Source organism: Echiichthys vipera (assembly GCF_963691815.1).
Source record: "Echiichthys vipera genome assembly, chromosome: 9".
Lineage (NCBI taxonomy): Eukaryota > Metazoa > Chordata > Actinopteri > Perciformes > Trachinidae > Echiichthys > Echiichthys vipera.
In genome coordinates, this window is record NC_139834.1 from 12,066,002 (window position 1) to 12,091,435 (window position 25,434).

General features: G+C 39.5%; 3 protein-coding genes across 3 annotated transcripts; all 3 read left to right on the forward strand.

Moving 5' to 3' along the window:
• Positions 1-1,243: 1,243 nt before the first annotated feature.
• Positions 1,244-3,192, forward strand: lsm14b (LSM family member 14B; the record flags this gene model as incomplete). Its single annotated transcript, XM_083920503.1, has 8 exons — positions 1,244-1,364; positions 1,489-1,652; positions 1,768-1,897; positions 2,019-2,210; positions 2,310-2,396; positions 2,498-2,653; positions 2,818-2,944; positions 3,036-3,192. The coding sequence occupies 8 exons, from the start codon at positions 1,244-1,246 to the stop codon at positions 3,190-3,192; spliced, it is 1,134 nt and encodes a 377-aa protein (XP_083776629.1).
• A 1,853-nt stretch (positions 3,193-5,045) lies between these two features.
• Positions 5,046-11,776, forward strand: LOC310951342 (calcium-responsive transactivator-like; the record flags this gene model as incomplete). The annotated part of the gene is made up of 11 exons (XM_083919521.1): positions 5,046-5,114; positions 5,915-5,991; positions 6,090-6,174; positions 6,440-6,572; positions 7,002-7,256; positions 8,474-8,638; positions 9,962-10,063; positions 10,514-10,606; positions 10,736-10,855; positions 10,950-11,077; positions 11,750-11,776. The coding sequence occupies 11 exons, from the start codon at positions 5,046-5,048 to the stop codon at positions 11,774-11,776; spliced, it is 1,254 nt and encodes a 417-aa protein (XP_083775647.1).
• A 2,901-nt stretch (positions 11,777-14,677) lies between these two features.
• On the forward strand, positions 14,678-17,870 carry mtg2 (mitochondrial ribosome-associated GTPase 2; the record flags this gene model as incomplete). Its single annotated transcript, XM_083920504.1, has 6 exons — positions 14,678-14,944; positions 16,285-16,432; positions 16,631-16,746; positions 16,879-17,097; positions 17,196-17,334; positions 17,476-17,870. Exons 1-6 carry the CDS (start codon positions 14,696-14,698, stop codon positions 17,868-17,870), a joined length of 1,266 nt encoding a protein of 421 aa, XP_083776630.1. The 5' UTR covers positions 14,678-14,695.
• Positions 17,871-25,434: the final 7,564 nt, after the last annotated feature.

Genomic DNA, 25,434 nt, shown 5'->3' on the forward strand with positions numbered 1-25,434 from the left:
GTGTGCGTGCGTGTGTTTGTGTGTGTGTGTGTGTGCTTGCGTGTGTTTGTGTGTGTGTGTGTGTGCTTGCGTGTGTTTGTGTGTGTGTGTGTGTGTGTGTGTGAGAGAGAGAGAGAGAGAGAGAGAGAGAGAGAGTGAGAGAGAGATTTATGTATTCATGTATGAAATATAGCCTATTAATCCTCTATAAATGATTTCTCTTGTTGTGTTTATATTTATAGTGTTTGTAAAACACCTATCATACATCACATAAATCATATATCAGAATATTCTATTACTGTTAATCCCACTGTGAATATTAAAATACGCTGAACCGTGTCCTGTCCTTACACTGAGTGGAGCGGGCGACCGGGCCAAGATGGCGGCTCCACCGCTCGTCAGCGCCAATAGGCCCAACGTTCGATGAGGCGTCTACTCTTTATGTCTATGGTTGCGAGCGTCAGCTCCGTGTGTCGGCTCCACGGAAAACATCAGTACCACTCACAGAGCTTTCCCCTGGTGGGACTTTATCAAACCTAGGAGATTCTCTGAAAAGAGTCTGTTTTGTACAACATGCCTTTTCAGATTCATACACAGTATCGAAGCATTGTGTATCCGTTTGTCTTAATCGTATACGACTCAAAATGGCTGCGTTGGTTTTATCTCTTCCAGGAGCAGCAGCTGTGTGCAGCTGCCCCAGCGCTCACAGAGAGCACTCATGTTGTCAGGCTGTGCAGATGTCAAGCTCTTGCGAGCGAAGATCAACAGCATAGTTATTTTGCAGAATTATGCTCTGGCTTCTTAACGGTGCAGCAATATATTATCCGTGTCAAATTCTTGTTTAAATTTGATGAATGTTATCAAAATAAATATCAGACCAAAACAGTGTAGCATACTGGTAGGCAAGTTTATTTTTGAACAAGGTTCAGAGTGCTCTACATAAAACATGAAATGCATTGGGAAAAAACACATACAAATGACGTTTATATATAAAATGACATTCAGATAGATTAAGTATAAAAAATAAAACAAGCAAATAAAATAAAAACAAAAGATAAAACCAAGGATATCAAGTGAATCGAAGCTACAGTGCAGAGTGAATCATTTTTATATCAATTATAGTCAGGTGCGTTTAAGCCTAAATCAGTGGGCGTGGTATCAAGGCACCTGTGGACGCCTATAAATACTTTCCGGTGACTCGAAGGCATGAACGCTGCCGTCTGAGTTGAGATTTATGAGCCATTGTCCTGAATATTTTCCCGCCATGAGCTCATCAAAGCCCTATATTGGCTGCAAAATAGGGCTGATTTCAAAAGCCCAGAATCGTTATGAGGGGATTTTGTATACAATTGATAAAGTGAACTCCACAGTAGTGCTGGCAAAAGGTGAGTGTTGCGGGTCTATGTACTTGACAGCCTCTCAGCATGTCCAAAAAACGTGCATTTTGTAGACTTTGAATTGAAACGTATGTCACTTTTGTTCCCTCTTATCAAATATGTTCTCAACCAGTCAAGTGTTTTGGAACGGAGGGAAGACCCACTGACAGACCAACACCACCCAAATATGACATCTTTGAGTACATCACTTTCCGTGGAAGTGATATTAAGGACATCACACTGTGTGAGCCTCCGAGATCTCACCATGGCCTACCCCATGATCCTGCAATAGTACAGGTATATATTACCTGCATGGCTTATACCCCACGTAGCGAACCTAAAAGAGGATAAAGTAGGAAGATCCAGGAAATGTTCATTCTTAATTTTAATTTTTTTTGTTTTTTATGTTTAGTCTTCCAGTACAGGCTCTCCAGGCATCTACTCACCTCATGGACACTTCAGCCCCCTAAGGAGGCCTGCCTTCAACCAGCTTGCTGCCAGCTCTCTACTTAATCAGCAGTATGCTGCAGCTCTTGGCCTTGGTAAGTCAATTAACCCATATTTACTGCTGGTAAAGTAACCATTAACCCACATCAGTAGTGAAGCTGAGTACTTTTAAGTAGGTTATTTGTATACCACAGTATTTGGTTGTTTGTCATGCAGGGCCTGTAGTTCCAGGCTTACAGGTGGTAAGGGGGCCCATGGTGGAAAAGTCTGTTCAAACCATCCCTGGGGATAGAGCTATAAGGGGAGGCTTGACTGCATCCCAGCAGCAGGAGCAACAGTGGGAGAGAAAGAGGCCCCAGAGGCCTAGAGGAGAGAGTTCCCAGACCAGAAGGGCTACTGGAGCCACCAGTAAGCATACAGAAATGCAGTGCGTTTACTAATTGCTCAGGGAATGTCCATCAGCGCACTTGTGAGCAATCTTAAGAGGGTGTTTTTTTTTATTTTAAGCGGAGTCAGGCCCAGGTGTGCCCAATGCTCGGCAGGAAACTCAGCAGCAGAACTATCAATCCAGGTCACCGCCCAGAAGAAGAAAAGGTATTTGAAATGTTTGCAAAAGAGTAAAAATCGAAATTTTCTGGATACAAATTGCAAAGTCTTAACATTAATTTTTATTTTTTGTTTTAAAAAAATCTTAGGACCTCGGAGGCGCAGGAACCGTAGTCGAGGCCAGCTGATGGTGGCTAATGTTCCATCTGCCATCCTCAAGTTTGACACAGACTTTGATTTTGATTCCTCAAATGCACAGTTTATGAAAGAAGAGCTGGAGAGAGAGGTGCAGGACAAGATGAAAGGTTGGTTCCTCCGCTCAAGTGATCATAAATGGCCCACTGCTTTTTCATCGTTGGCTTTGACAGTGATATGGTTTATCATGTTAGTTTTTTAACACACATTCACCTAGCTTGGTCTTGCATAGCATATCCCGTCAGTTACGTTGCAGTCATGTTTCTGTCTTCAGGTGAAAATCAAGAGGTGAAAGAAAAAGAATTTCACATGACTGTAGAGGATAATCCTTTCGGACCAAACTGCTACTACGACAAATCAAAGTCTTTCTTTGACAACATCTCGACTGATAATAAGTTCAGGTAAACAGTGGCCCTTTTTTATCCTCAACTTAGTTTTTGCTGTATGTGGAGCTACAGGCTTGTGCCTCTTTGTGTTAACCAATGGTTTCAGACTAACATGGGCAGAGGAGCGGAAGCGCAATCTGGAGACTTTTGGAGTCACTGGACGGTTCCGGAGGGGCCAAGGTTTTAGAGGAGGCTACACTGGACGAAGAGGACAGGGTACTGCTCAGACTCTATCTTACAGAACCAGGAGTGGACAGCTGTAAAGGTCAGAGTTTGATACCAAGGCACTAAAGCAGCCCCATCCTCCAATGATGGCTTCCTTTGTGTAACAAATGGGACAATTACCCATTATGATAACCAGCAAAAGCTGCTCTTGTCCAACTTTTTTTCTCCCGATAGTTATCCTGCCCCAATATTGCCAGTATTGTATTTTTCTTTATGCCCTTTTTGTCATTTAGTTCAATTTTGAATATGTATGCATGACTGCACACGTGTTTGACAATGGTAGTTTTGCCCTCAAAAGCCTTTTGTTTGCCTTTTTAAGAGTTTTTCTTTAACAATTAAATGGGGAGTGTACATTTCTGTTTTGTTTTCTGCTACTTGGAAGAATTTCACTCCCAAACGTGTATTAGTTTCATATTTAAAAATGTATCTGGCTTTGGGAGTTATTTCATTAACAAATGTTGTGAATATGAACTAAACTTAAATATATTTAAAAGCTTAATCTTGTATATTTTTTTTTTTTGTCATTGAAGCAACAAGTGAGTAAATAAACTGAAAATTGCTGGTGCACTCATATCACGCTCTCTGAGGATATATCCCATCATATTTGTCACATTGGTCACTCCTGTAGTAACTACAGGTACTTGAGTATTTCCATGTTAGACTTGCACTGCACTACATCTCACAGGCAAATACCTTTGGCTCTGCTAAACTTAGCTTCAGTCACTTTTCAGTTTACAATGTTTCACATTGGTCCAGTGAAGCCCATGTGTATATAAAAATGTGGGTTTGAATTAGCTGGATGAACTAAAGTATGAAGGGTTATGGGTTGAGTACTCCAACATAAGATAAATCGGTCTCTGAAAGCGGCATTAGTGGGGAAATTCATTGTCGCAAAGCTATAGAGATATCTATATCTCTCTGTGGTTCTTATTAGCACAGCCTTTAATATTTTGCAGTAAAATATAAAAAATGGCAGCCTACACATTGATGGAGCAGCAATATACATTCAGAAACATCAAAGTAAAACACTGGCAGGGAAATATTTTTCATGAACTACAGACATTTCTTTTACTATTGAAACTTTAAATGTTAGTGATCTACTTTTATTTTATTTTTTACGGGTATTTGCAGTGTAGCCTACCTTTGCTAATAAGTAAATGGGTTTTACTTCTTCCACCTCTGCTAATACTAGGCTACATGATCCTTATTCTGGGACAGGTGTTTATGGGTATTACCTTGCATTGTCTTTTATAAGAAGCAGGTATTTTTGTTAATACTGTAAATGTCTAATTATAGGCATTTAGTAGGACAAGCAACAAAACAGACGGGTCGCTTGATATGGGGTCCATATGTAGACGTCCCTGATTGACAGGGGAGGGAAATATTGTCAGGTGCATGGTGATATTGTTACAAACATGAGATTGTGGTAAGTCTTCACATTTTTGCTGAAGGTGCAAAAACATTTTTTGGCAACTCTCCTTAATTTCTTGGAGATTTTGCGCGCCGATCACCCTCTAGGCTACAATGTGGACTGATTGGCTTTCAAAAATCAAAAGATATACTCTGTCTACAGACGATGAAAGTGGTAGGCTGCTCACTGTCCGGGCTATACCAAAAACTGAGGGAGAGGGATTTTCCGCTGTCACGTAACAGTGTATTATCTGTCATATGATTTGCATGCACACCATAAATACCTTTCAATAAAATCGTATGTTTAGTTAGGCAATCAGAGAAATCCAGTGTATTCTTATTTTCCTTTATTCCTGACAGAGAGTCCATGTCAACGCCCCCATTTCCTGGTAATGGACATACTATGGAACCAAATAGAGGGCTTCGCTCGAGATAATAAATGTTAGAATAAAAGAAGCGCATTTATTTCCCATATGACAAAATGTCGGTGGCATTTTCATCGGCGCGCCCCAGGAGTAAAGGGGAGGTGACACAGCAAACGATTCAAAAGGTAAAATTCTTCAGACGGGTGTGATGAGCCATATAATGTAGTCTGGGTGGGAGTGTGCGGTCCACCGCCAGTGCAGAGAAAGTAGCCTGCGGTGAATATCAGAAGAAATGGCAACTGGTATTGTAACGATACAGTGCGAAGGTGCGAACCAAACAAAGCCGTGGATGTGATGTAGACGGCCGTTTAGGCTCATCACTGGCTTGGAGCTGTTTACGTGTGAGGCTGTTAGTCTCGCTCTTCTTCTGACGAATGATGATTTTTATTTGTATCGTAGCCTATGTCAAATAGATATGTTTTAGATGGTGTAGTTATAGTTTCCATAATTTTAAAGCACAACACCCAATTTGATGTTTTCCTTGTTAGTGTCAGTTTATTGTCAGGTGTAGGCTAGGTGGTTATTATGGACACCTGCTTTGTTGCAAAAAAAACAGCATCCACTGAGAAAGGCACAGTAGTGTAGGGTGGAGGGAAACTGAGCAACACAGGAAAATACAGAGCTTTATATCCGTTTTTTTTTATTCTTAACTGAACGGTATTTCTGGTAAAAAAAAATAAAAAAAAGTGTGGGAAAAAAACCCGCTATGCATCCTTAAGACAGGGACTTTCAAACGATGTCCTAAATAAAGACTGGGAAGCTGTCTGCTGCTTCATTTGGCTCCTGACCCAGAAAAAAAGGTTCATAGACTGGTTGCAGTTCTGAGAATCAAGGACATCACATGTCTTATAAGGCAAATCTTACTGTAGGCATTTAATGCAATTTGAGGTACTGTGGACTTAAGTTGTTTTGCTATCTCCTAAAGATGCTGGATGAAAATCATCACTTGATACAATGTATAATGGATTACCAAAGTAAAGGAAAGACAGCTGAATGCACACAGTAAGTGTTTTTTTTTTCTAACTGATGTCTTGTAAATGTCATATTATGGTAACAATGAGTAAATAAAACTGTTTTATTTAAAAAAACATTGTTTACAGGTATCAGCAGATCCTGCACAGAAATCTTGTTTACCTGGCCACAATAGCAGATTCGAATCAGAACATGCAGTCACTACTACCTGCAGTGAGTCCTTCATGAAGTAACATTTCCCATTTTCATCAGATTCATTTTGCTCCTGCCATCCCTCACCTTCTCTCCTTTTAAAAGAAAAATTATTTATAATTAACCCAGAAAACATATTTGGGTAAATTATCCACCGATAATACAAAAAACAAATATATTGCGACACAATATGGAGTAAGGGGAATGAGGACATGGAGGAGAGCAATAAGGTTGCTTAGTCTCTCAGTTGTTTCTTTAATTGATCAATTATGTTTTTACTTCCTAGCCTCCCACTACCAACATGTCCATTGGTCCTGGAGGGATGGGTCAAAGTGGGGGACATGCTCCAAGCAACCTCAATGATAATATGGCACCAGGACAGCCCCCAACATCGATGATGCAGAACCAGATAAGCAATGGTGAGATTTTAACACAAATGTGCATTTACTACTATTTTAATACTTTATTTAACACACAAACCCAGATTCTGTAAGTAAATACACACCTCCATCTAGTTGTCCCGTCTTGAGTGCTCGTCTGATCCTTACTTTGCTGCATGTTGCATGTCCACAGACACAATACCATGTCTTGTCTTTCACAGTGTCTCTCGTCTTTATTGGCTGCAAATATCTGATGATCCCATTCAGCTAATGGTCTGATAGTCCCATTTGTTTGCAGCGATAGCAACTTTTTCCTTCTTTCTGTTTCTAATTCATTTACACACAACATTAACACTCATGACTCATGACCCATGCAAGCTTCCTGTAAAGATGAACTGAATGTGGGCCCGTGATTAATATGATATGGCACCACACCTGGCTGCTCTGACTGTGCGTGTGTGTCGTCAGGCCCCAGCCATGCCCCCATGCAGCAGCAGTCTGGTCAGGTGCAGTCGGCTATTCCCTCCGCATCCCTCAGCCTGCCAACCAGCGGCTACGGTAGCTCTGCCTCAGCCTCCGGCTACAACCACACTGCACCCTCCTCCCAGGGCAGCATGATCCAGGGCCCTGGGCCTGGCTATGGCTCTTCTTCCTCTTCTTCCTCCACATCCTCATCCTCCTCTTCCTCCTCCCGCAGCAACCTCAACATGCAGTCCAATCAAGGTGAGCCAGGAATGGAGGTGCCCAATCAGGATATTTGGTCTATATTTATGGAAAGGAATACTTTCAGCCTTTTAAATTAAAAGCACCTAAACTAAACTCTTAAAGGTCCCATATTGTAAAAAGTGGGATTTTCAGAAGGTCAAGGTGCAACATAAACACTATGAAAGTATCAAAACACTCGATCCAAGGAGAAAAACACAGCCCGTATTTAGAAACTGTGCCTTTAAACAAGCCGTCAGGAATTCTATAGGGTTGTGATAATAAAGCAGAGAGTGCCGAAGCGGAAGACCCAAAAACGCTAATCAATCAGAGCAGACTGGGATTTTTCGGTAGGGTGCCTTAAAGAAGAAGGTGCTAAATTGGAGCGTGAAGGTGAGGGTCAGTACAGATATATTCAGACAGTATGTGACACGTTCTAGTAGTAACCTAAATTTGACCTAAAATCTACCTAGAAGTATGAACCTGAAAATGAGCTTAATTTGGTACCACTAAGATGCAAGATGTCTATTTTGTTTTTATTTTGTACTATATTTAGTTGCAATGCTAGATTTGACTCTTGGAGGAAGGGATGATGAAAGTAGTGCCTTTCAAGTGTTCAAAGTGAGGCAGAAAACATATGGTAAAATAGTTAGATGATTACTGAAATACCTCTGAATGTATTCATGACAAACAGCTCATTGATCTTGAATAATGCATTTGCTTACATGCATACCTGCTCTCATCAATCTGTAAATTCCCTCCTAGTCCAGTGCAATCATCAAAATAACCAAACACATTCAGTTCATCAAAGAGGTTTCCTGCCTCTCCCCTTCTTCCTCCTGCTCCAGGCTTTACCTCTCCTTATCTTCTGACTTTGAGATGCAGCCCTCCTTTCCCTGGATGTCTGTGTGGATACTTCTGTTTATGCACTGACTTCACTTGTTTTGTTTGCAGTTAAACTTCAGAGCAACATCTTGAAAGCATCTCTTTTAAGAGCTATTTTCTTTAAGAGACCGCTGACTGCCTTGGACCCCTTTTGGCTTTTCTCTGCGCCCTGATTGCCTTGGGCCACCTTCTTTATTTCTCAGTTTAATTATGCACATTTCTGCCACTATCCATTCCCTGAATGCTGTATATGTTGCTGAATGTTAAAGCTGGTATATGCATATAGAGCATGTTTCTGTATATTAACGTATAAGATCATCATCTCTCCTCCCATAATCACACCTTGTTCCCAGTCTCCATGATGCACCAACAGTCTGCCACTCCACACTACTCCTCATCCCAGGCTGGGGCCCAAAGCTATCAGGGACAGCAGTCCATGGGCATGATGGGTCAGGGCAGTCAAGGAAACAGTATGATGTCTCAGAGACCAATGGGATCCTACCGCTCCTCACAGCAAGGTAGGTGGTAAGACTTCTTCATGTCAGTTTGGTGTGGCAATGGGTTTGTTTTTTGTGTTTAATAATGGATGTGTGAATGTAAAGTTTGTAACGGTTTGGACAGGTTTCCATTAGGTGTGGCTCTGGATGTCTCCAGATTGATGGAAAACGTATGTTGCGGAAGTATTAGTGTGTGTATGGCATCTGTTTTAAAAAAAATAAATTATTAGGCTATCTCAGTCTGCCTTCCTGCAACTTTAAGAGGAAGACTGGGGATGTATCACTCTTGTCACCCTAGGTTTCTGTCTCTAAATCACTTGTGCTGTGTCAGCATGTGCCTAATAATAGCGCCACCCTGTCTTGTTATGTCTTTTGAAGGGTGTAGACTGGACACGTATAACTCGCATATATAAAAAGAATGGGATACTGTTTCCAGGGCAACTAGCCATGATTGTATGTCCTCATTCACCCTGGTACACTATTATCCTCGCATGAGTGGGTAAAGTATTTCCAGATAGAACTTTGTCATGGAATTGTTGTCTATAGTTAAGCTGCTCACCTCTATCAGCAGTCACTCCCTGATTGGTCGTGGGGCTGTTGCTAGGGCTTCTCTGTCAACTGTGGCTTCTTGGTCATATCAGGAATTATCAGATATGTTGCTATGAAATTGTTTTGCTATTTTTGCAGGAGTCAAGATGATTTTTTTTTTATTTATTTTAAGCTCATCTCTGTATTTGGAAACTTTGGGGCAGATTGTGATTTGTTAAAGAGATGAGACTGTGCATAGCTCTTGCATAGCATGCATCTTCCAGAGAGTTCTTTCTCTTGGTCTTCTGAGTTTGTTAGAATGGAAAGGGAAAAGAACAGAGTGGAATCTGGAGTTTCTGCACACCACCGCCAAGCAGAGCTCAGATTCTCCCTGATAACTGGCTTTCTGTAATCCTCATTTTCTCCTCCAAAATTACATCTCATGTAATTTGTCATGGAATTATTAATTGCAATTGTTCCGCTTTAATTAGTGTTTCAAAAATTTGGGTTGGCCTGGAATAACTTCCATCACATTATTATTTAAACCCACAGAAAATCCTCAACAGTGAAATTCTACATGATTAAAATAACAGCCTCAGAACTCAATTAGGACTTCCAAGAAAGCTGTCCATAATGTCTTTTACAATCTTTTATTTTTGTCTTTCATTATTCTTAATACACACATATGCACACACACACACCTTCAGGGTACCTAATTCGCCCAAGTTTTCTTAGCACAGCCCCTTTATTCTCCAATTCAGCACCCAATTAGTCCAATCAATTGTTTAACAAATCGTGGTGTCGCCTGTCTTGCAGGATCTGCACAGCAGTACATGGGACAAGACGAGTTCTACGGAGAGCAGTATGGACACAGTCAGAGCTCCAGCGAGCCCATAAACCGGCAATATTACCCCGATGGTAATCGTGCACATCCATAAACTTCACACACACAGCTCTCAAAAACACAAAGCTACATTATACATTTCTTTTAAGCACTATCTCATAGGCCTGGGCCAGATTTACTACAGTGCTGAAGCTTCAGCTCATCCTCACAGTCATTGTCTTTTTCCCTTATTGTGGGAGAGAAAAAGTATTCGAGAAAAGAAATTGCCAAAGATTGACATTGGTCTCAATTCTGTTTCCTCCCAGTGTGTCTGTGTCCATACTGTCCCCTTTTGGTGTGCCGAAATTTCAGATTTCAGAGACTTCCATAGCAGTGTGTTGATGAGAGAGCGCATAAACTTCCTCCAGGCTTTTTTCTTTGTGCTTTGAGCCATAACAAGCAAGAAGCCTTGTTGTGCACATGTATTATGAATGTTTTGGCTTTGCAGAGGAGTTTGTGCACGTGTTGAATACTGTTCTCTACAGTTCATGGGGAATACACGTATCAACAGTCTTCATATGGTGAGCCAGGCTACGACAGATCCTTTGATGAATCCTCACAGCATTACTATGAAGGAGGTAACAGTTATTCATTTTTTAATTTTAAACTATTTTAGATATCTTTCCTGCGCCCTCTACAACCTAGGTTTGTCTAAATGTTTCTCTAAAGTACTACCATGATGTGTATCTGTGTATATATATCACCAGGTAACTCTCAGTACAGTCAACAGCAGGCCCAGTATCAGCAGGGCTCTGGCCAGCAGCAGCCCTTCAGCCAGCAGCAGTACTCCTCTCAACAAGGCTACAGTGGACAGCCACAGGGATATGGTTAGAACAACTCGTATAACCTATTGTGTGTATGCACAGAAGCATAAAACACATAAAACAAATAAATGAATTGAATGTAAACCCTCTGCTACAGGTCCTGGCCAGGGTGGATCCTCCCAGTATTCTCAGTATCAGCAGGGTCAGAGCCAACAGTACGGCTCCTACCGCTCCTCCCAGGGAGGCCCTGGCGCACAGACGCAGAGGCCCTATGCTTATGAACAGGTACATAAAATTAAATCAGATCTCACACTTTTCTTATAACTCTGATTCTCTGAAAATGGATTTGCAACACTGGCTAATAGCCTACTCATTTAACATATATTAAAATATGTATATACTCCCTGATAAATGCTTATTTTAGTGGGAATTCAACAGTCAATTTTGTATTTTGCTTACAATGCATATTAGTCGTGAACATTCAACTTCCGTTAAAGGCAGGTGATAGATCAATAGAATGGATCAAAAGAAATTAAAATATATAGAAAGGTCTATGCTTGATGTTCTTCTGTTGCCGCTAATCTCTGATTTACCAAATTAAATGTATGATGACATAGCCAATGTATACTGTACTAGGGCACACACTCAAACATTTTTTTAAGTAGCTTGAGGCATAAATACTATTAAGACTTCCCTAGCCCGGCAACCCTTCAAATGTAATCCAAATGTCAAATGTTGTTTCTTGGTTCCTGCATTTTTAAATTCAACTCTTACGTGATCAAGTATAAAACATTAGGAAAGCGGATGCATGTACTGGAAATAATGTAATAACTTTAAATTATATATTTTTTACTGCCTGTCTCTCTCAGCATAATAACAGAAAATCAAAGAAAAAGTGAACAGTAGAATGCAAGAAATGCAATCTTATATCTCAGTGTGAATCATTTTACATTGCAGGGTCAGTATGGAAATTATCAGCAATAAGGTACAACATTGTTTTCTTGTTGGAAGAAAATGAAAAATCCACGGATCAACAGTGACACGCTGGCTCAGCTGTGGTTTAGAAGATCTGGCTGCATTTATTATCCTCTCATTAACCATCATTCTAACTAAGAATACATAATCTAGTCAAATGTGATGCTTCCCTCGTCTGTTTTGCTCACTAGCAAGCTGATGGTGTGAGTTGCTACTGGCCCCCTACAAGAAGTCAGGGTGCTTGTAGAATCAAGGTAGTTAATGTAAACCTTCCATATGAATTAAATAGGGTACTATAAAGGAGCAGTAAAGTAATTTAATGAGCCTAAGCAAATTGCCTGTATCCTTTTTTCTTTTCTGTCTTTGCCTTTCACTTGTTTTTATCCCATCCCCTGCTTTTAATGTTTATTTTATTTTACAAGCCTCTTTTTTTAAATTGTTTTGTTGGTGCACAGAACAGGCCCGTGGTTTGTGAGACTGAGGCTATAAAAAGCAAATTAGCCTAAAAGGAAATGTTCCTTGATATTTATCTAATAGACTAGGTCCAGCTCTTGCTTTTATTCCTAGTTGAGACGCTGTTATATCTCACAATAAGGGAAATTAATTTTATGAAGGTGAAAACGTTGGTCCTTAAACCTGACTTGATCAGGGGGTTTGTCTGTGTTAGTCAAACTGTGATGTGTTGCTGTGTGGTCTAACATTATGTGTTTTCACTGTTCTGAGGTAATATACACAATAGATGGCTGGCTGACCCAGATCCAGAAGTGTGTGTCATTGTCCATGATAATCATACATCGTGGTAGTATTTTTGGTATATTTTCAGTGGCATTGCTCTACACAAATGTATCATTATTGTGCAGAGTTAAGAGGGGTCACATTACTCTAAACTCAGTAATGATTTTACATAAAAACACATTGCCACTTTTTCTGCACTTTATTTTGACAGTCTATATATTGTCAGATACTTTGTATTGCAGTGTGCAATTCAGGCAGTTTTTTAACGAATGATCCTCAAAAAGCCAAAGTAACACAGGAACAGAACGATGTCCTGCACCTCTACTTCATAGTGCAATACACTCAGTCAGTCATGTTGAGGTTGGTTCTTATGGTGAACATACACTTAAGCTACTGTATACCATTATTAGTTTGTTGTCATACAGTACAATAATAGCACATGTCATTTACAATGTCTAATGTTCTTAAATGTTATGTTGCAGGCTTCAACTGACATGTCATATTTAAGAAAATGATTTTCTGTATTTATGTGACTTATTGACATACTATGTGAAGTATTTCATCACAGACATAACGCTTACAATTTTAATATATTCTTTGCAGTGAAAACTTGTATTTCTTATTTAGTAGTAGTTGAACAGAATAATATTGAGAATAAGAAAGGGGGCATATAAGGTTATTTTTTATTTATGCATGTTTGATTACAAAATGGGCATATATTATAGTGTTTATTGGTTTGTTTATTTATTTAAAAGAAGTAAGACAACACCTCTGGTTTCACTAATCACTGTTTCTTACAGTTTGAGCAGTAATGAGGATTATAAGTGTGACTGTAAGGGTCCAGCTTTGCAGTATTACCTCTAGTAACTAAACTCACCTCAGAGGGATAAATAACACAAAAGTGGCAGGGTTAATCAGGCATAGGAGATATCTGGCTGTCAAACAGCTAAATAGCTATGTACCACTCAACAGTGACAATCACAGGCTTCTCTGTACTACATTGAATTTGTATCAGTGCTTCATTTAACTGTGAACTAAACATGTATGGCAAGTCTTTTCTAGTTCTATGTAGTGTATCATCACTGATGTGTGTGTGTGTGTGTGTGTGTGTGTGTGTGTGTGTGTGTGTGTGTGTGTGTGTGTGTGTGTGTGTGTGTGTGTGTGTGTGTGTGTGTGTGTGTGTGTGTGTGTGTGTGTGTGTGTGTGTGTGTGTGTGTGTGTGTGTGTGTGTGTGTGTGTGTGTGTGTGTGTGTGTGTGTGTGTGTGTGTGTGTGTGTGTGTGTGTGTGTGTGTGCGTGCATAATCCAAATATGAATGTTATCTATTGTTAGACTGCATTGCCTGATCTTTTCTGCTGTCTTTTGTTACTGTTTGTTATATAAAAAATAAACTGACATTCACCTTTTGTATGTCTGTATTTTGTGGATTTATTAAAGAAATGTCAGAAATCACACATTCTTATAATGTTATCATACTTAGTATACTTACTTAGTATAGTAATAGTATGCGCTACTGAGTTTCTTTAAATTAATTTCCCTAGTGTGGGATCAATAATGTTGATCTTTTAGTAGGTTATTGTCTGTTTAATGTGATTGAGGAGATTGCCTGGCAAATGATGCCACACTATTTAAAAAATGCACCTTTTTGACTGCATTAAAAAGATTGGCAGGTTTTATCTCAGCACACAAAAAATAAATTATTGAGCTTATTATTACTACATTACATAACATTAATTTAGCTTACGTTTTTTTGTTTTTTTATTCGATTATAATTACAATTTAATATAAAGGAAAAAAAACTACTGTCATTCCAGGACAAAAGGTGGCGATAGAGGGCGAAATCGCAACAGCAAAGTATATGTTACAAATGAGAGCTTTTTAGAAGAAGAAGAAGAATTACTTTATTTATCCCGCAACGGGTTTTCAGAAACAGTTTTTACTTTGCGATATTACTTAACCTGGATGCCTGGACTAAAATAATGAAAGTAATATATCTCCAAAGTAGTGGGCTAAACAAATACAAACAAACGTTAAATGTAGTGTTTAATAACCTGTTGGTGGCAGCAATACGCCATTGCAGCGTCTAGTCTGCAAAACCCAACGAAGAAGAAGAACTGTCCCTTCACGTTTCCCGTAGGTTCCTGTAGTTGGTAGCTATTTACTGAACGTACCGGTGTGTCTGTAGAACGTCACAATGTTGGCGACGTTGTCGAGGGTTACAAGCCCTCGGTGGCTTTCTCCGGACATACTTATAGGATACATATTAGGACAAAAGGTCCAGAGAAACGGGTTGAAGTTCAGTCACAGCTGTTCTCCAGCAGCAGCAGCAGCAGTGTGGAGGCTGAAAGTCACCAGTGGTGTCCGAGATGTCAGCACCTCCTGTACGTTGTACACCAAAGTCCGCGGAAACCCGAAGAAGAGAGAGCTGTCTGAAAAGAAGCTGGTATGTGTTTGAGCTAAGAATCTTGTTTTCCCCAACCTGGTGTTTTTAAGTAACATCACATAAAGAGATCGATTGATGGAGTCAGTTCACTACTTTATTTGTGTGTACAAACATAATACAATCTATATCCCTTAAGTTGCCTTCAAAACCAAGACAAATGTCGGTTTGAAAGAGGAGTTAAAGAAGCCACCTATGCAAAAGTAGAGAAACCATCGCTAAACAGAGGAGGAGGTCTGAGACACCACTTATCTCCAATTTACAATGCAGCCCTTTCATCCCTTCATAAGATTCAACAATCTAACCTCAAAGAACAACTGTTCACAAATGGCCTCCTGTAACGCCAACGACTGTGGCCAAGACTCAATAGAGCACTAACGAAGTCCAAACCTACTTCTCACCAAAGACTGTCACTCTAACGACGGTCGGACTCGTTGGCACTTGGAGCACAAAGGGTCCCAGTGACAACATCGGCCTTGTGAGAGGTTAAATACCTGGATCTCCACACCAGATAGTTGGTCCAGTCCCAGCCTGGTCAGTTGCGTACATGAACTGATGAAGCCTCTTGGATGAGAGGTGAAACGTCTTCCTAGACTAATAACCAAGTCCAGTTGCTTTTGACTGAAATGGCTTTGGGGACAAGACAAATATCGTCCTTTAGCTGGGTCATTTGCTCAGTCTATCTCCTTGCAAAACGCTTCAACGTGCATCCATAATATTTTGTTATGAAAGAAAAAACCCTGAAAATCCACAAAAATCACATCACAGAAATATCTTACCTGCAATGCCTTAATCTCTCCAACATGTGTCACTGGATAATTCAAAAAGAAACCTGTATGACAGACATAGCATAGTATCTAATATATCCACGGCCTCAAGTATTATTTGTCATATTTGTATTATTATTATTATTATTATTACTGTTTTATTGCTGCTATTCATATGATTCTAGTAAAGCCACTGATGTGATTATTTGTCATACTTGGTATAGATATATTTGGTATTAGCCTATTACTGCAACTATTCATATTATTCTATATCCACTGCCATGATTATTATTATTAGTAATATTTCTGTTATCAGTTATCATGCATCTCTCTCTCTCTCTCTCTCTCTCTCTCTCTCTCTCTCTCTCTCTCTCTCTCTCTCTCTCTCTCTCTCTCTCTCTCTCTCTCTCTCTCTCTCTCTCTCTCTCTCTCTCTCTCTCTCTCTCTCTCTCTCTCTCTCTCTCTCTCTCTCAGCATAGAGCCTAGGGTCTGTTTTCACCTTCTTGCCTGTTAAAAGGAAGGTTTTCGTCACTACTGTTAGCCTACTGTCTAAGTAGTTCTTGATTTGGCTCATAGACTCGTCACTTTGTAGACCATCGTCGTGTGAAGCTGGTGGCTGGGTCAGGCGGTAAAGGGGTCTGCAGCTTTCACAGTGAGCCAAGAAAAGAGTGGGGTGGACCAGATGGAGGAAATGGAGGTGATGGAGGAGGCATCATTATTAAAGGTAAGTTGGGTGTCTGTCTGGTTCATGGAATGAGCCTACACTGTACTTATACACTGAAAATTCAGGACTAGCAATCTTACAGGCTGGAACGTATTTCTGTGTTTCTTTAACCATGTCAACGCAGTCACTTTATTTGCTTCATTCAGGGTCATGCCAAAATACACTTCCATCATTAAATCCTTATTTATGTGCTTTCAGCGGACAAGTTTATCAAATCGTTGGCACAAGTAGTTCCAGTTTACAAAGGAGAGGACGGGCAATCAGGGGGCAGCAAGAACTGTTACGGCAAGAATGGCAGCTGCACCTATATTTCTGTGAGTCCATGCATTTGATCATGAATAACGTGTAATCTATGAATGTAATCTATAAACACTTTTGTCACATTTTTACCATAAATCCACTGCCCAACCTTGCCTAACCTGCTTTTTCTTTTTCCAATCATAAAGGTACCATTAGGCACCGTGGTGAAGGAACAGGGACAGACAGTAGTGGACCTCTCTGAGCATGGCCAAGAGTATCTGGCTGTATATGGAGGGGCCGGTGGGAAGGGGAATCGATTCTTTCTGTCCAATGAGAACCGTGCCCCAACAACAGTAACCCCAGGAATAACAGGCCAGGAGAGGCTCTTTCAGCTAGAGCTTCGCACTATGGCCCATGCTGGACTGGTGAGAGAAACCTGCTTATGTTTGAAATTTCATTGGCATATTTATTTTCAAAGCCACAAATATAATGAACTGTTTTTTAATTTATCGTTTCTCCTCAGGTGGGGTTTCCTAATGCTGGGAAATCATCATTGTTGAGAGCCATCACCAATGCCAGGCCTGCTGTAGCTGCTTACCCTTTTACAACACTTAACCCACATGTAGGGATTGTAAATTACAGAGATCATGAGCAAGTTGCAGGTACTTGATTTTAAGCAGACAATAAATATATTATATTCATTATACTACCCTGGTATAATCAAGTTTTAAGAGGATCTTGCTCTGTAAAATATGCAGCTTTTCTTCAGTATAATGTTTCACTTTCCCACTTGCTCTTTGTAGTTGCTGACATCCCAGGCATCATACGAGGAGCCCATCTTAACCGAGGCCTTGGCATCTCTTTTCTGCGTCACATAGATCGCTGTCGTTTCCTCCTCTATGTGCTGGACCTGTCGACTCCGGAGCCCTGGAAACAGCTTCAGCACTTGCGGTATGAACTTGACCAGTATGAGCCTGGTCTATCCCAGAGGCCTCAGGCCATCATAGCCAACAAAATGGACCTACCTGAGGCCCAGGAGAAGCTAGAGACTCTAAAAAGCCACGTCACCCATCGGGTCATCCCTGTGTCAGCGCTCACGGGACAAAACACAGAGGAGCTCATCCTCCACCTCAGAGAGCTGTATGATGGCTACCTCGAAGAAGAAGATAGCGGAGAAGGCAAACCCACTAGGTGGTAGTAGAAAACTATTTCCTCTTGCTCTACTGATATTTCTTTTTGATGTATATTTATACTGGAATATATAGAATGTATTCAAATTGCTTAATAAATATATAAACAAAACAATCAATGTTCAATGTTTGTGCTAATTTATTAATTATCTGCACGATCTTGCTCAATACACTGAAAATATTTGAGACAGCTTTATGCTACACAACAAAGATGATATCACATGTTAAGAAAGGACGGTCTACTTTAAAATGTTTAACAAACCCAAGTCAAATGAATAATAAAAAAATAAGTTAAAGAAGGATATCTCTTTTTGTGCATACAGCTGACTTTAGGAAGACTACATAGAAACTGTGTGGGGTTGACTGGGAAAACACATCATTTACACAATTTGATCACTTTTTCAGTCTACACTGGAGTCCAACACTGCCTAAGCAGACGGATACAGATAATCAGTAAGCATGCATGTTTTTCTAAGTTATACTTAATGTACTAAGTTTTTTCATAAACATGGTCCTGTGTTAGGCTCACAGCTGTAGCTTGGAAATGAGAGTACACATAATTCAATGAACCAGCAGAGGACATATCTAAAAATTCAAAATGATTTAAATAACATTTTTAATTGAGCCTTTTAGTAAACACAGCTCTGTTGGGTCTAAACAATTACATTGGTGGACCGCTGCTGCTGCTGCTCTTGACTTGATTACCAGCCTACACAAGCACAATGTGAACTTGATTTCCCTGCAGTCTGTATTTGACGTGTGCCTAAAGGTATTGTATTAATGTAGTTCTCATTAAAACCTGAATTTTAAATTTTGATGATGCACAGTGGTCCTGAACATAAGTTGCAGAGTAAATGAGAGAAATCAAACAAATGGTTCCCCAATCAGCAAAGGAATGCAAAGAGCTTTGTAATCCAGCCACATGTTGGCTCGAAATGTGTATTAAAGAACTGGAAAAAGAGATGGTTCATATATTAGAATGAATGAAGGCGCTGACGCATATAATGGATGTGGTCAAACTTTAGACAATTGCAATAGAAGATTAATGAATGGAAACATTGAAGAATAAATGACCTGGACCACAGCAGTAGTAGTACAGCACTTAAGAGATAAACGCTTCAGTGGAAACTCTTGGAAACCAGCCACTGTTGTGGTCACAGCAGCCTCCTGGTGATAATCTGGAGGGTGCTGTGTCTCATACCTTAATTTACTGCTTTATTAACCCATGCAATGTAATGTGACAGCCATTTGTAGCCTACTTGCGAGAGCTGTTCTGACATCATGTTTGTCATTTTGTTGAGCTTGTTTTTGGTGGTCTGGCTTATGATTATGAAGTTTGCTTCCTCCTCTCAGAAGCTCAGCATGTGAGAGAAAATGATGAGTAGAGTGAGATATGGGCCAGAATCCTATGGGACTACCTTCATCTGGAAAAAGTATGGATACTAGATAGAGTATCTGTATATGGCAGAGATATGTAGAGATTTATGTACTCATTTTCATGGTGCCTATAAATTATGACATTGTCACTTAGTAGATATCAGTCATCAGGCATAAAGTACAAAAACATATTTTCATACATTATTTATAGCTGCATGATCAATGTTTGGCCACCAGGGGGCAGTAGAACTCCACATAAAATGAATGCACATTCAATATCCTCCATATGTGATGAAATTAGTTCAACTGTTATTGACAATTCAATTAAAAAAACTTTATTCGTCCCCCGGGGGCAATTGAGGGCACACAGAGTAGCAAATAACGACAGTGCAACTATACAAAAACATTTTAACCTAACAACAAGAATAAAGTGTAAAAGAAGAGTAAGTGTCAGGATGTTAGTGTGTTAGTACAGGTTAGAATAAGTGTCAGGATGTTAGTGTGTTAGTACGGGTTAGAATAAGTGTCAGGATGTTAGTGTGTTAGTACGGGTTAGAATAAGTGTCAGGATGTTAGTGTGTTAGTACGGGTTAGAATAAGTGTCAGGATGTTAGTGTGTTAGTACGGGTTAGAACAAGTGTCAGGATGTTAGTGTGTTAGTACAGGTTAGAATAAGTGTCAGGATGTTAGTGTGTTAGTACAGGTAGAATAAGTGTCAGGATGTTAGTGTGTTAGTACAGGTTAGAATAAGTGTCAGGATGTTAGTGTGTTAGTACAGGTTAGAATAAGTGTCAGGATGTTAGTGTGTTAGTACAGGTTAGAATAAGTGTCAGGATGTTAGTGTGTTAGTACAGGTTAGAATAAGTGTCAGGATGTTAGTGTGTTAGTACGGGTTAGAATAAGTGTCAGGATGTTAGTGTGTTAGTACAGGTTAGAATAAGTGTCAGGATGTTAGTGTGTTAGTACAGGTTAGAATAAGTGTCAGGATGTTAGTGTGTTAGTACAGGTTAGAATAAGTGTCAGGATGTTAGTGTGTTAGTACAGGTTAGAACAAGTGTCAGGATGTTAGTGTGTTAGTACAGGTAGAATAAGTGTCAGGATGTTAGTGTGTTAGTACAGGTTAGAATAAGTGTCAGGATGTTAGTGTGTTAGTACAGGTTAGAATAAGTGTCAGGATGTTAGTGTGTTAGTACAGGTAGAATAAGTGTCAGGATGTTAGTGTGTTAGTACAGGTTAGAATAAGTGTCAGGATGTTAGTGTGTTAGTACAGGTAGAATAAGTGTCAGGATGTTAGTGTGTTAGTACAGGTTAGAATAAGTGTCAGGATGTTAGTGTGTTAGTACAGGTTAGAATAAGTGTCAGGATGTTAGTGTGTTAGTACAGGTTAGAATAAGTGTCAGGATGTTAGTGTGTTAGTACAGGTAGAATAAGTGTCAGGATGTTAGTGTGTTAGTACAGGTTAGAATAAGTGTCAGGATGTTAGTGTGTTAGTACAGGTTAGAATAAGTGTCAGGATGTTAGTGTGTTAGTACAGGTTAGAATAAGTGTCAGGATGTTAGTGTGTTAGTACAGGTAGAATAAGTGTCAGGATGTTAGTGTGTTAGTACAGGTAGAATAAGTGTCAGGATGTTAGTGTGTTAGTACAGGTAGAATAAGTGTCAGGATGTTAGTGTGTTAGTACAGGTAGAATAAGTGTCAGGATGTTAGTGTGTTAGTACAGGTTAGAATAAGTGTCAGGATGTTAGTGTGTTAGTACAGGTTAGAATAAGTGTCAGGATGTTAGTGTGTTAGTACAGGTTAGAATAAGTGTCAGGATGTTAGTGTGTTAGTACAGGTTAGAATAAGTGTCAGGATGTTAGTGTGTTAGTACAGGTAGAATAAGTGTCAGGATGTTAGTGTGTTAGTACAGGTTAGAATAAGTGTCAGGATGTTAGTGTGTTAGTACAGGTAGAATAAGTGTCAGGATGTTAGTGTGTTAGTACAGGTAGAATAAGTGTCAGGATGTTAGTGTGTTAGTACAGGTTAGAATAAGTGTCAGGATGTTAGTGTGTTAGTACAGGTTAGAATAAGTGTCAGGATGTTAGTGTGTTAGTACAGGTAGAATAAGTGTCAGGATGTTAGTGTGTTAGTACAGGTTAGAATAAGTGTCAGGATGTTAGTGTGTTAGTACAGGTAGAATAAGTGTCAGGATGTTAGTGTGTTAGTACAGGTTAGAATAAGTGTCAGGATGTTAGTGTGTTAGTACAGGTTAGAATAAGTGTCAGGATGTTAGTGTGTTAGTACAGGTAGAATAAGTGTCAGGATGTTAGTGTGTTAGTACAGGTTAGAATAAGTGTCAGGATGTTAGTGTGTTAGTACAGGTAGAATAAGTGTCAGGATGTTAGTGTGTTAGTACAGGTAGAATAAGTGTCAGGATGTTAGTGTGTTAGTACAGGTTAGAATAAGTGTCAGGATGTTAGTGTGTTAGTACAGGTAGAATAAGTGTCAGGATGTTAGTGTGTTAGTACAGGTTAGAATAAGTGTCAGGATGTTAGTGTGTTAGTACAGGTAGAATAAGTGTCAGGATGTTAGTGTGTTAGTACAGGTTAGAATAAGTGTCAGGATGTTAGTGTGTTAGTACAGGTTAGAATAAGTGTCAGGATGTTAGTGTGTTAGTACAGGTTAGAATAAGTGTCAGGATGTTAGTGTGTTAGTACAGGTTAGAATAAGTGTCAGGATGTTAGTGTGTTAGTACAGGTAGAATAAGTGTGTTAGTGTGTTAGTACAGGTAGAATAAGTGTCAGGATGTTAGTGTGTTAGTACAGGTTAGAATAAGTGTCAGGATGTTAGTGTGTTAGTACAGGTTAGAATAAGTGTCAGGATGTTAGTGTGTTAGTACAGGTAGAATAAGTGTCAGGATGTTAGTGTGTTAGTACAGGTAGAATAAGTGTCAGGATGTTAGTGTGTTAGTACAGGTAGAATAAGTGTCAGGATGTTAGTGTGTTAGTACAGGTTAGAATAAGTGTCAGGATGTTAGTGTGTTAGTACGGGTTAGAACAAGTGTCAGGATGTTAGTGTGTTAGTACAGGTTAGAATAAGTGTCAGGATGTTAGTGTGTTAGTACAGGTTAGAATAAGTGTCAGGATGTTAGTGTGTTAGTACAGGTTAGAATAAGTGTCAGGATGTTAGTGTGTTAGTACAGGTAGAATAAGTGTCAGGATGTTAGTGTGTTAGTACAGGTTAGAATAAGTGTCAGGATGTTAGTGTGTTAGTACAGGTTAGAATAAGTGTCAGGATGTTAGTGTGTTAGTACAGGTTAGATATGGAGAACACCGTCGGCGTGAGATGTAGAAAGACATGTGTATCAGCAGCAGCATACTTTTTGTTCTCAGAGTTGTCATGCCCCGCGGGCAGCTGAAAGGTCAGCTGATCTCTTGGAAGAATGGACTTCCTGGCTGCTCTTCTGGCAACCTTTGGTAAACAGACTACAGGTCAGTGTAAACATAGTCATTTCTATTTGTTTGTTTGTTTGTTTGTTTGTTTCTTTATGTGGCATGGATAACATTTGCAGCCAAAGCTGGTTTGCAACAAAAGTATAAATACACAACTTGAGTAAAATGCATAAAGAAAACACAAAGCATAAACTTCAATACACAATAAAAGCCATACAAAGGTGCGGAGAAGCCTCTGATCCCGATTATATGACTGATTCCTCTTTAAACTGTTAAAATTATCCCAGGCATTTTATCATCCCTTTGAGCTCTGTAAGTAAGGAGTTCTACATATCAATCTCCAGAGCAGCAACATCTGTTGTTTTTTTTATATCATGCACACAAACACTCAATGATAAATGATAAGTAGTGTATATTACACAAAGGTGTGAGGATCAGGCGTGAGGCTGATGTTTTTCTGGACTCTTCTTCTCTGGAAGTATCCTCTGAAAGGCTTCCAGGTGGAACATCAGGTCCCAGCCTGTCTGTATAGCTGGTTTCTCCAGGCTGGCCAAGTAAACAGCACTCAACCGGTATTAAAGGTTGAATATGTAGAATCTTAATTAAAAGCTATATTTGTAAAAAAAAAAAAAAAAAAAAGTAATAGTAATAATACACCCATGGGGCGTTTTGAGGGGTACAGAATGAAAGTATTGCTTTTCCATTAAAAATATATTTAGTCTGAATTAATATTGTACAGTTAAACACTCTGGACAGGACGCCAGTCTATCACAGGGCACATAGAGACAAACATTCACACCTACAGGCAATTTAGAGTCATCAATTAATGTAACACATGCCTCTGGACTGTGGGAGGAAGCTGGAGAACCTGGAAAAAATCCACACAGAGAACATGCAAACTCCACACAGAGGGGCCCCAGACTGGATACGAACCAGAAACCCTCCTGCTGACAGGTGACAGTGCTAACCACCACACCACCGAGAAGCCCTAGTTTATCATTCCTGCAGCTGCTTATTTGTCCCAGCAGCTGAGTGACCGGAGACAGTCATTAAAATAGTGTTTTGATTCATTCTGACATCATTAAATTATATTTAGGCTCAAGCGCACAGAAATACTCACCAGAACTTATTACCTCTCCAAACAGCAGATCCTGATTTGTGAATTCATAGGGTTAATTTCACTCCCATTTAGAATCACTTAAATATCTTCATGTGCCGTTTTAAAAATTAAAATACATGGTTAATTGGAGCAGTGGATACAGGTTGTGTCACTATCATTGTATAACCACAGGGAGCAGTATCTTACAGGAAATAGATAAAATAGATCAAAAACGTAATTCATTTCATTGTTGTTGTTTTTTTGAGAAAGTTAGGCCAAATGTTGGAGTAATCAGTGGCATCAGACATATAAACAGCAGACATATGTTTATGGGAATGTACATCTTGACATGTGCACAGTACATGGGTGTATGTGCATTTGGTAAGAAAAGAAAAAAACAGAAAGAAAATTGTTTCATCTATCAAAACTGACGTTTGATCTGTGGCCATTTCTAACTACATCTATGCATAATATATTCATATGCCAAACATTTGATGTAAGTAAAACAAAATAAGGCCCGTTAACAGTGTTTGAGTGAAACAAATTCTATGAAAGGAAACCTGTTTGATAAGCTTGACTGAATTTACCTTGGAAATAAGATTCATTGCTTGGCATCAGTATTGTCATGCTTCCCTGGAGGTGCTTTATTTACAGCATGTACTGACACACCTGCATGTTTTTGGTAACCATCGATAAGATTCGGTTGAAATTTTCCCCTTTAAAAAAATGGTCATCATTTTGAAAAGCCTTACTAAAAGTGAATGAAAGATCAGCTTGTACAGTATCGTGAAACCATAGCAAAGGCTTAAACAGCGAATTAGAAATCTAAAGTTGAACTAAGTCAAACAGCTATTTCCCTGCCATTACTTTACATCATCAGTGTTTTATTGTTCAATGTAACCTGTAGTGAAATATATTCACCACATTGACTTATGTCTATTTTCTACGTGCAAGTTAGGAGTTTTCCACGGCTCTTTAGACACTGTGCTGTGTTATGAGATCATATCTCCACTCCACAAACCATATCCAGTCCCACACACACCCATCTCTACCTTGGTAGTAATTATCAGACCTTCTTTAAAGTGGTTCACAAGCATTGACATTCCTGCATATTTTTAACATGCTTGTTCGTCCGTACTTTATAACTATAGCAAACGTTAAAACAATTCCTTAAGATCCAATAGGGCCGAAAGAAAGTTTAACAGCCATTTCCCAGCCATTACTGTCATTACATCAGTGTTTCAATATTAAATTGAAACCAACATATTGAATTAGAAAAAGTCTCTATTCTGCCCCCCCCCCCCCCCCCCCACACACACACACACACACACACACACACACATACACACCCACGCACGCACACCTGTTTGGTCTCTATATTTTATGCAGTTCAGTTCGTTCAAGTCACACTTGGCATCTGTTGTTCCATGGAAAAGAGTGTTGGCCAACAACAGGAAATTGTTGCCCCTGAATGTCAGCGTTTTATCTGAGACCCACTGTGCTTGAAAACAGGTTGAGTGACATTTGTAGACAGAAGGTTATGCAGGATGAAATGTTTCTATGACAAACAAAGTTCTGTATAATGTAGCAGTCCCAAACTCAGCTTTCATTGTTTAAAATAAGTGTTTGGTTTTCTTGTCATGCAATATGAACACAGTAAAAACA